The following is an 11523-nucleotide window of genomic DNA, read 5'->3' as shown; positions in this document are numbered from 1 at the left end:
GAAAGCTCAGGATGTCTACTTTCCAACGTCGTTGAGAGCGCGCCAATTGGGCTTCTGTAGCTCCAGAAAATCTACTTCGAGTGCAGGAAGGTCAGAATCCAACAACATCTGCAGTCCTTTTCAGCCTCTGAATCAGATTTTTGCTCAGGTCCCTCAATTTCAGCCAGAAAATACCTGAAATCACAGAAAAATACACAAACTCATAGTAAAGTCCAGAAAAGTGAATTTTAACTAAAAACTAATAAAAATATACTAAAAACTAACTAAAACATACTAAAAACATACTAAAAATAATGCCAAAAAGCGTATAAATTATCCGCTCATCAGCTACCATATTGTTGAAGAGACGGATGACCAAGAGGGTGAACATGAGAAAGTTGTTGAGAATGAACTCTGTGAGCTTAATGAAAAGGAACCTCAGCTTGAGGCAAAGAGTGAATTGAAGCCTCTTCCATCTCATTTGAAGTATGCTTTCTTAGAGGACAACCAAAAGTTTCCAGTCATTATTGCTAGTGAGCTTTCTAGTGAAGAAGAAGAAAAGCTTCTAGAGGTTCTCAGAAAGTACAAGAAGGCAATTGGTTGGAGCCTAGCCGATATTGTGGGAATTGACCCCCGTAAGTGCATGCATCGGATATTTCTCCAAGATGGAGCTAGGCCGGTTAGGCAACCGCAAAGGAGGCTCAACCCAACCATCCTCGATGTGGTAAAGAAGGAGGTCACTAGGCTACTCGATGCGGGTATCATATACCCAATTTCTGACAGTGAATGGGTGAGCCCGGTCCAGGTTGTTCCCAAGAAATTAGGCATCAATGCGGTTACAAAGGATGATACTGAAGTAGTCACCAAGAGAGTACAAAATGCATGGCAAGTGTGCATCAACTATAGAAGGTTGAATGCCGCTACAAGGAAGAACCACTACCCTTTGCCCTTTATCGATCAGATGTTGGACCGCTTGGCGGGTAAATCCCATTACTGTTTTCTTGATGGATTCACTGGTTACTTCCAAATTCATATTGCTCCTGAAGATCAGGAAAATACCACATTCACATGCCCTTTTGGTACCTTTGCCTGCAAAAGGATACCATTTGGACTATGTAATGCACCCGCTACTTTTCAGCGGTGCATGACCAGTGTCTTTTCTGATCTAATGGAGAATTGTCTGGAAGTCTTTATGGATGACTTCAGTGTTTATGGAACTTCATTTGATTATTGCTTAGAGAACTTGGCCAAGGTCTTAGCTAGATGTGTTGACACCAACCTTGTCTTAAATTTTGAAAAATGTCATTTTATGGTAAGACAAGGTATAGTGTTGGGACATGTAGTATCTCATGAAGGAATTTCTGTAGACCCAGCCAAGGTTGATGATATCACCACTTTACCTCATCCCTCATCTGTGAGGGGGGTCCGCTCATTTTTAGGACATGCAGGATTCTATAGGCGCTTTATCAAAGATTTCAGCAAGATCGCTTTGCCATTGTCGCGCCTACTCCAAAAAGATGTTGACTTTGAGTTTGACAGTGAATGTGTGAAAGCTTTTGAAGAGCTAAGGAGAGCTCTTACCACGGCACCAATTGTGTGAGGCCCCAAATGGACGTTGCCATTTGAGATAATGTGCGATGCGTCAAACCAGGCTATAGGTGCCGCGCTTGCACAGCGCGATGGTAAACTCCCTTATGTCATTGCATACTCTTCTAAAACATTTGATGCATCACAATCCAACTATACCACTACTAAAAAGGAACTCCTAGCTATTGTTCATGCTTTAGATAAATTCAGATCTTATTTGCTAGGATCAAAGATAGTGGTATACACGGATCATGCAGCTTTGAAATACTTATTGTCAAAGAATGAGTCAAAACCTAGACTCATACGTTAGATCTTGCTTTTGTAAGAATTCGACATTGAGATTAGGGACCGGAGTGGATCTCAAAACTTGGTTGCGGATCATTTAAGCCGTCTTGAGAATTTAAAATCTGATCCATTTCTGATCAATGACTCATTCCCATTGGATAGCTTACATGCTGTGTCGGATAGCTTTCCTTGGTTTGCCCCAATGGCGAACTACTTGGTTGCAAAACTCTTCCCTCCCAACTTTTCTAAACACCAAAGGGATAAGTTGAGGAGTGATTCCAAATACTACATTTCGGATGACCATCACTTGTGGAAGAGGGGAGTAGGCCAAGTAATTCGAAGATGTGTTTCGGAGTCCGAAATCCAACCCTTTCTTGAATCTTGCCATTCGTCCGAATGTGGTGGCTACTTTGGCCCACAAAGGACTGCTAAAAAGGTGTTGGATTGTGGATTCTGGTGGCCAACCTTATTCCAAGATGCTAACCGGTTATGTGTGTCTTGACATTAGCATCAAGAGTCGGGAAACACATCTCAAAGGGATGAAATGCCTCAACAACCTATGTTGTTCTGTGAGATATTTGATGTATGGGGCATTGACTTTATGGGACCATTTCCAAACTCCAGTGGGTATCTGTATATCCTGTTAGCGGTTGACTACGTGTCAAAGTAGGTAGAAGCAATACCTACCCGCGTTGACGATGCTAATACCGTCATTTCTTTTATCAGAAACTACATTGTGTGCCGTTATGGGTCGCCACGAGCAATCGTGAGCGACCAAGGATCCCACTTTTGTAATAGGAAAGTAAAGGCACTGCTCAAGCGCTATGGAGTACTGCATAAGATTGCCACTGCTTATCATCCGCAAACCAATGGACAAGCGAAAGTGTCCAACCGGGAGATTCAGAGAATCTTGGAGAAAGTAGTCAATCCGCAAAGGAAGGATTGGAGAAAGTAGTCAATCCGCAAAGGAGATGCACTATGGGCGTATAGAACAGCCTACAAGACTCCATTAGGGATGAGTCCCTTCCAGATCATCTATGGTAAGGCATGCCACCCTCTGGTGGAGATTGAGCATAAAGCCTATTGGGCAGTAAAGCGGTGCAACATGGATTTGACCCAAGCCGGGGTAGCCAGAAAATTACAGCTAGAGGAGCTCGAGTATTTGAGGAACGAAGCATATGAGAATGCCAGGATTTACAAGGAAAAGACAAAGGCATTCCATGACCATCACATCCGGAAGAAGGACTTTCAAGAAGGTGATGAGGTTCACCTCTACAATTTGAGGCTTTGTTTCATGCCTGGCAAGCTCCGCTCTAGATGGGAAGGACCTTTTAGGGTGAAGGAGATAAAGCCCTATGGAGTGGTAGAGTTGTTTGATCCTAAAAGTGAAGCAACTTTCAAGGTGAATGGACATAGAGTGAAGAAGTACCATGGCTACAAGCTCCCAAAAGAGCTAGAGGTGTTCCTATTGGCGGATGCACCTAGAGAATGAGAAGTTTGAGCGACGGACCGTCCAACTTAAGGACGTTAAAGAAAGTGCTTGGTGGGAGGCACCCCACCGTGGTAAGATCTTCCTTGTGTATACTATTTTGCTTTTAGCTTTATATTCTTATGAATTTTATAACTTCTTGATGTTGTTGATTGCATAGGAATCCTAGTTGTTGATTTTGTTTGTTAACTAGGATGTTTAGGTAGATTTCATCATTTTGGTATGGATGACTTGTTGAAGTAGATTGAATGCTATGTTCTGAATGATGCATAAATTTGTGAAGTGTTCTCTTGCCTGCTAGCTTGAACACCTGCCAAAAATGTGTTAGAATAGCTTCTTCTATGTGCTTAAAAAAAAATAACAGCAACAAGGAAAAAGGGCATCCGCGCGCGAGCGCACTGTGCGCGTGTGCCCCGGTGGTGCATTCTTACTCCTGGGCTAAAAATCCGAGAGTTATGCCCACCTTGTTCCCACTTCATGTTACGAACCCACACGCCAGCGTGCATGCTGCCTGCGCGCACCCCTTGCAAGTTGACCATCGACGCGCAAACGCACTATGAGCGTGCGCGCCGATGGTGCACTGTGCACTTCCCAATACAAAAAAACTGAGAGTTGTGCCATGCTTGTGCTATTCATGTGCCTAGCCTGTGCCCGCACCGACGCGTTTGCGCACTGCGCGCGTCCGCGCCGGTAGCCAACCCCATCAGGCATGCGTCAGCGCAATGTGCGCGGCCGCGCGCCTGTGCTGCATGCCAACTCTGGTATAAAAACCGGAGACTTATGACAACTTTGTGCCAGTTCTGTGCCAGGGGCATAGCTATACTTGCGTGGGCGTGCCAATGACGCACTCGCGTCCCTCGCTCAACTCTCACCGATGCCCCAGTGCATCGTGCACGCGCGCGTCGATCGCGCGAACCAGTTTTAAAGCTGCGCGCTCTGCTTCTCTCACCCTCTTTCTTGTTTCTTTCTTCTTCTTCTTCCATCCCTTCTCTTCTCTTCTCACCTCTTCTCTTCCATACTCCACCACCACTGTCTCCGGCTACTCACCGGCGACCACCACCTTTTCCGGTGGCACTACATCTCTTCCCTTTCTTTCTCATCTTCAAAAAGAACATTCACCTTGTTCTTTTACACTTCTCAAGGTTCTACTTCCTCCATATCTCATCTATTACTTTCTTTGCATCACTTCTTTTTCTAGTTAGATTTTTTTTATTATTGTTGATTTACTTATTTTCTCTTTTAATTACTTGATTATACCACTTGCTTTTTGCTTGTTTACTTTTTCTTCTTATTATTTTTCCATGGATGTTGAACTTGAACTTTGATTATTTTGATGGATCTTCTTGATTGCTTTTCATTATCTTTGTCAATGGATGATGTTGTGTGATGATTGGTACTTCATTTTGGGCTTCTAATTGGTTGAGTATCTCATAACTGTTCATTGCTTGTTAAATGCACACCAAGTGTTCGAGGAAATGCACATATGCCATCTTGGTTTGTTTTAGTCATATATCTTCAATTTGGTGCTCCCTCCTCATTCACTTGCTCTCTTCTAAGTGCATTGCACACATTTTGCTTATTACTTGCTAATTAGATACTTATTGAGCATGACTTGCTCTTTGTTTTGGATGCTTGAGATTATTTCTCTCATGCCATATTGCATGCTTTACTTCCTCTTGCATCCCATGCCAAGTGTTGTGACCCATGCTTCTATGACTACTTTGTTGCACTATTTCTTTTGGGCAAACCTCTCACTTGCATGTTTGTTGAGTTGATCCTTTGGGTTTAATATTTTCCTTCTTTCCCTCTCCCTTTTCAGGATGGCCACCAAGAAAGGCAAGGAGAAAGCTTCAAGGAAACCAGCCACAAAGAGGGCACCCCCAAAGTCACGCTCTAAGGCGCACTCTTCACTAGAAGCCAAACCTCTATCTAAGAAGGCGAAGGCACCCGCTCCTATTGATGAGAATAAAAAGAGCAAACCGGCAAAAGATTCTTTAAGGTTCCCCAACCGCTTCTGTGAACTTATGTTCCCCTTCATGGTTGAGAGGAACTATCATGTTGAGCACTTACTCGCTCCGCCGGACAAAGTTGCTCCTTGTATTTTGCCCCGTATTGAACAGCGAGGATGGGAGTTTCTTTTGAGAAAACCACAAGAGGTCAACCTTTCATGGGTGGTAGAATTCTACACTAACTACTATCTTTCCTCTCTTCAATCGGTATACGTGTGCCAGAAGCAAGTCTCAGTGTCGGAAGAGGCTATTCAGCAAGTGCTTAATGTCCTACCAGAACCAAGTGACATGGATGGCTACCAAGAGGTCTTACGTTAGCGAGAAAAGTCTGGATTTGACTGGGACTCGGTCCTCCTAGTCATTGCTGAACCAGAAGCATTTTGGACCCATAGTCAACTCCGCATGCGACCCAAGTGCATTGACGCACGTTTCCTCACTGTAGAAGCTAGGGCTTGGGCCCAAATCCTATCTCCCTATGTCCTACCTAGCACCCATAAGTTATCCATCATAGCGGATCTCGCTTTGCTTGTTTGGTGTGTTCTCACGGGAAGACCGGTGAACATTCCGCTTCTTGTCAAGCAAGCGATGAGTCAAATCCACGACGGGGGCAATTTGCCATTTCCAGCATTGGTATCTGATTTAGTTGCCACTGCGGGTGTTCCTTGGGAAGCCATGGACACAAAAGCTATAATTCCGGCTAAGGGTGATGTGGTCCCAATCGGAAAATACTTACATCTTCCCATGAACAAACCAAGCCTTGACGTAGCCCCACCATCTATTATTCCTCCCACCTCATCATCACCACCGCAGCAAGGATTCACCCATCAAAGGATAGAAGATCTACACCGGAAGATGGATAGATATGAGCGGCACAACCAACGCCGGTACACTTACATCCAGAAGCTTCTGCGTTGTGTTACCCCTAGCATGGAGGAACCTAAAATATTCACATCCACCTCCAACCCAAGTGATGGGAGCTCTGATGAAGGGGATAGTGAGGGTTCCGGTCCCGACCGTCCTTTGCGCATTCTTAGTAGCACGGAGGACCGTGCTAAATTCTAAGTGTGGGGAGGTCGTTCGACCGATCTCCATGGGTAACAATCTCTTCCTTTCAATACCCATGGATTTATCTGTTGCTTAGTAGTTAGTATATTGCATGTGTAGTTAGTCTTTCTTGTAAATATTCTTTGCATGGTAGTTAGTCTCTATAGAGTTGCTTGGTCAAATAATAACTTCTTCCCTAAGAAACTGTGTTTTGGGGTACCCTACCAATTTGAAAATTTTTTGTGTTGAACTTGCTTCAAGAATGTATTTTGGAACATAGTGATTGAGCAAAGAACACAATCATGTAAGTTTTGAACCTAATTGTGTGGTTATATTTTATAACCACTTATTTTCATTCTTGTGTGCATTATTCTCTTTCTATGATTGTAGTCTTTGATTTGTCTGATTCTATATGTCCATTACTTTGTGTATGAATGCATTTACATGATCAAGGCTATCATTTCAATAGTCACTTTTCCCAAATGGCCTCAACCCTTTTATCTACCATTGCTAACCAACTTTGAGCCTATGATAGACCCTCTTTGTTCTTAAAAAGAGAACATCAACAACCCTAAGTGAAAAATCATGAATGTCCCTAAATTCGGATCCTTGATTAGCTTAGGTGAGTTAGGATGTGTATCATTCAATTGGGAGGTTATACTTGGGAACTTGGGTAGATATAGAGGTGTATTGTAATTGAAAATTCTGGAATTTGGGAACATACTCATGTATTGAATGATTGAACCATATGCATTGAAACTTTTGTACATGAACCCCAAGAAAAAAGGGACCAAAAAAAAAGAGAAGAATTTCATATGTGTATATATGAGAATGTATGAAAAAGAAAAGAAAAGAAAATATATATATGGAAAAAAAAAGAAAGGCAATGAAAGGGGACAAAAATGCCCCAAGACAAAGTAATAAAAAATAATGCATATGGGATGTGAATTGAAAGGAATGCATGAGTATGCAAAAAGTGAAACTCAAGGGTAGCTAGGTAATGCATCATAGTTGTATGGGTTGTTCTATGTGTCTAGTGGGATTCTAGGTTAATCAAGGACTCAAATTTTAAGCTCACTGACCATATACATCCTTACCTTCACCCTAGCCATGTTACACCCCATGATAAGACCTCATGATACTTGTAAGCATGCATTAAGTAATTGTTGATTGTTAGATGAAAGACAAATCTTGGAAAGTATGATTAGGAGAGGATTGAGTGACGAACCCTATACACTTGAGCACATAGAGCAGATACACGTCCGGCGAGGGTTCGATGCTCAACTCCTTATTCCCGGCTTTCACAAGCGTTCATTTAGCAAGTTATATGCACTTTATAGTGATATTCAATTTGGTAGGACTCATGAACTACATATCATTTTCACCCTATATACTCACATGTGTTCTTGGAGGATGGATCTACCCTTGAACAAGTAGATAGATGATTTTACATTAGTTGCATGCATTCACTTAGGTAGTTTGCATTTCATAAACCCTTCTCACCATGATCTTTGGTCTTTTAATTTTAAGCATGAGGACATGCTTGGTTTAAGTGTGGAGAGATTTGATAAACCCCAATATTGTGGTTTATCTTGTGCTTAATTTGGGGGTTTTTGTCAATATTTCTTGCACTTATTCACAAGAAATGCATGGTTTTGTGTTTACTTCCTAATATTGCTCCATGATAGAAAACATGCTTATTTTGCCTTAGAATTGCTATATTTTGATCCTCTTTATTGCCATTCGATGACATGACTTATTTGTTGAGAGATTTCAAAATTAATAGGGTAAGAATGGCCTAGAAGAGAGAAAGAAAGCATGCACAAGAGGAAGGAACATGAAGATTTGGATTTTGGGAACTGTAGCACCGACGCACACATGCACATCACGCGCACGCATGGATGAGGATAGCTAGAAGCGGCGCGCAAGGATGGACGCATCCGCGCAGGCCAGAGAATCCCAACCGATGCGCGCGCGCACTTGGCGCGCACGCGTGGATCATAAAAGCAATCGGGGGGCGCGCGCGCATGGCGCGCACGCGCGGGAAGCTGCACGTGACCTCATTAAAGAAAATCGTGTCTAGCAATTTCTGAGGCTTATTAGGCCCAATTTCAAGCTATTTCTGCATGGAAAAAGACCCAAGGATTCTAGAGAGAATGAGGGATCAATCATTTTACACTAAGACACATTTTCTAGTTTTTTTTTGGGTTCTTTGTTCTTCTAGGGAGAGAAACCCTTGTTCTTCTCTAGATCTAGCTTTAATTTGATTTTCCCTTGTTGAACTTTGAATTGGATCTTGTTAATTACTAGTTTTGATTGTTTAATTTGAATTCCTTAGTATAATTTTGCTTAGATCTTGTGTTAGTTCATGGATTATTGTCAATTGTCACTTTATACCCATTGCATGAATGTTGTGAATCTTGACTTGTTAATGTTACATTGATGATTTCTATGATTAATTGTGTTGTTTGAGTGATTGTAAGTTGATATTTGTTAGTGGGTATTTGTTAATTTCAATTCAATTGCAATTTGAACATGTCTTTTGTTAATGCTTACCATGTGCTTGATGAATTGTCTACCTTGATTATGGAGTAGTTCTTTTTACTCTTGGCCTAGGCCAAGGAATTCGGTAAACTTGAGTCATTGGATCTAATGGATTTGATGATTTGGGAACTCTTAGTGGTCAATTTGATAGCCATTGACACTAGCCTATTACTATGTTAATTAGTAGTGAGGTTAGACCTTTTGGGTTGATGTTGACCAAACCATTTAACATACTTCAAGTATAGAAGTAGACTTCATGGGTTTGGTTCCTCATAATTGTCAAGCTATGGTTATTAGACAAGGATAGTGACCCCAATTCCCATGTCTAGCCAAGAGTTGTTTTTATCATTCTTATTTGGAAAACCCAAAATCTTTATTGCCTTGCCTTAGTTATAGTTATTGCTTAGTTGAGAGTATAATTAAATTGAATGTTATCTTCTTAGTTTGAAAGTGCTCACATCTTGCTTGGTTATTTGAATTAGTTCTTTGCATTTTAGATTTCTTGTTTGCTAAGATTCCTAGTTTACTTTCTTGCTCATGACTTACAACCCCGGATTTCTAACCAATGTTGAAGCACATGTTTGCCCATTCCTTGTGAGACGACCTGAGGTTTGAATACTTCGGTTACTTTATTGGGGTTGAACTTGTGACAACCAATTCCTTTCTAAATTTGATCCTCGAGGATTGTTGTTGGTAGAGCTATACTTGCAACGCAACTTCATTAAGAAAATCTCTTTCGACATAGTCCACGGGTGCGCATCAGCAGGCTGAAGTCTCAAATAGAGAACTAAAACAAATCCTGGAACGGACTGTAAATACCCGTAGACGGGATTGGGCAAGAAGTCTGGACGATGCTCTGTGGGCATACAGAACTACATTCAAAACTCCTATAGGAACCTCTCCATACCAGCTTGTGTATGGAAAAGCTTGTCATCTGCAAGTGGAACTGGAACACAAAGCCTACTGGGCGACCAGGTTCCTAAACCTTGATGCTAAGGTAGCTAGAGAGAAAAGATTACTCCAGTTGAATGAGCTAGAGGAGTTCAGACTCAATGCTTTCAAAAATGCTAAAATTTACAAGGAGAAAGCAAAAAGGTGGCATGACAAAAAGCTGTCATTTAGAGTTTTTGAGCCAGGACAGAAGGTTCTGTTGTTTAACACTAGGCTCAGATTATTCCCTGGGAAATTGAATTCCCAGTGGAAGGGACCATATGGATATGTAGAGCTTCAGGATATTGACTCTGACAAAAAGTTCATTGTTAATGGACAAAGAGTTAAACATTATCTTGAAGGCAATGTTGAGCAAGAGTGCTCAAGACTGGGACTAGATTAAAGCTTAGTAAAGTCCAGCCAAAGATAGTAAAGAAGCGCTTGCAGTGAGGCAACCCAGCCATTAGCAAAACTTAGATGTTTTGAGTTTATTTAATTTTGTTATTCATGTTTGTTAATACATTTCAGTGAATAACTCAGAAAAATAAAGGTTCAGAACATAAAGCAGAAAAATCACAGAGAAAAAGAGCCTACTAGCGTTAAAACGCAAATAAAGAGGCATTTTAGGCATTAAATGCCAAAATGGCTATCATTCTGGGCATTTAACGCTAGTAAAGGTATCATTCTGGGCGTTAAATGCCAGAATGAGCAGCATTTTGGGCGTTTAACGCCAGAAACAGCAGCATCTTGGGCGTTCAGAAAAATGCCCAGTAATAAAAGATTTCTGGCGTTTAACGCCAGCCAGGCAAAATGGCCACCAAATGGGCGTTAAACGCCAAAATGGCTATCATTCTAGGCATTTAACGCCAGAATAGCAAGGTGGAGGGAATTTTGTTTCCAATTCAATTTTTTTTTTTTGAATTTCCTTGTTTTAATTCATAATTTTCTGCATAAAAATGTTACAAATTTTCTTCTTTCAATTTCTATTTCCAAAAATTAATAATTATATAAATTATTTTTTCTATTCTTTTTTTTATTTTTCTATTCCTTTTTAAAACATTGTTTAAAACTCATTTATCTTTCCAAATTCTTTCCAAATCTTTTTCGTTCATCCATATCATCTTTTCTCTCTTAGATGGATTAACAAAAATTCAGATTTAACTTACTCATATCTTTTTCATCTATTTTAAATTTCAAAATCTTATCTTTTTCATATCATGTTTATCTTTTCTCAATCAAATCTTTCTATCTTATCTCTTTCTAAAAATTTGGCCACCCTCCTTGACCCATTATTCGAATCCTTCTCCCCCTCTATTCCTCTTCTTTCTTTTCTTTTGCTTGAGGACAAGCAAACCTATAAGTTTGGTGTGATTTTCTGCGATCACTGAGCTAAAACAGACTGAGATCATGGCCCCTAAAGGAAAACAACCACTTCAAAAGGCAAGAAAGAGGACAATCCAAAACTACCTTGGATACATGAGAGGTTCTGCACCAAGGAACATGCAGACCATTACTTCAAAATTGTGTGTGATGAGCGGATAATTTATACGCTTTTTGGCATTGTTTTTAGGTAGGTTTTAGTATAATTTAGTTAGTTTTTAGTATATAATTATTAGTATTTCTGGCTGAAATTGAGGGACTTGAGCAAAAATCTGA

At 40.8% G+C, this 11523-nt stretch overlaps 2 protein-coding genes across 2 annotated transcripts; both read left to right on the top strand.

Annotated features, from left to right (window-relative positions):
* The first annotated feature begins 1609 nt into the window (after positions 1–1609).
* On the top strand, positions 1610–2806 carry LOC130980968 (uncharacterized). The gene is made up of 3 exons (XM_057904607.1): positions 1610–1661; positions 1893–2182; positions 2522–2806. The coding sequence occupies exons 1-3, from the start codon at positions 1610–1612 to the stop codon at positions 2804–2806; spliced, it is 627 nt and encodes a 208-aa protein (XP_057760590.1).
* Positions 2807–2866: 60 nt separating this feature from the next.
* LOC130980967 (uncharacterized) lies at positions 2867–3343 on the top strand. The gene has a single exon (XM_057904605.1). It carries the CDS (start codon positions 2867–2869, stop codon positions 3341–3343), a length of 477 nt encoding a protein of 158 aa, XP_057760588.1.
* Positions 3344–11523: the final 8180 nt, after the last annotated feature.

Source organism: Arachis stenosperma, chromosome 5, assembly GCF_014773155.1.
Source record: "Arachis stenosperma cultivar V10309 chromosome 5, arast.V10309.gnm1.PFL2, whole genome shotgun sequence".
Classification (NCBI taxonomy): domain Eukaryota; kingdom Viridiplantae; phylum Streptophyta; class Magnoliopsida; order Fabales; family Fabaceae; genus Arachis; species Arachis stenosperma.
The sequence above is the reverse complement of the archived record's forward strand: the minus strand, read 5'-3'. Positions and strand labels throughout refer to the sequence as shown.

Bases quoted from the DNA above. Each gene is read 5' to 3' on its own strand.
- LOC130980968 (XM_057904607.1), top strand. From the start codon at position 1,610: ATGTGCGATGCGTCAAACCAGGCTATAGGTGCCGCGCTTGCACAGCGC. The intron at 1,662-1,892 runs GTAAACTCCCTT...TGCTTTTGTAAG, and splicing joins CGCGCTTGCACAGCGCGATG to AATTCGACATTGAGATTAGG. The intron at 2,183-2,521 runs GTAATTCGAAGA...GTGTCAAAGTAG, and splicing joins GGAAGAGGGGAGTAGGCCAA to GTAGAAGCAATACCTACCCG.
- LOC130980967 (XM_057904605.1), top strand. From the start codon at position 2,867: ATGAGTCCCTTCCAGATCATCTATGGTAAGGCATGCCACCCTCTGGTG.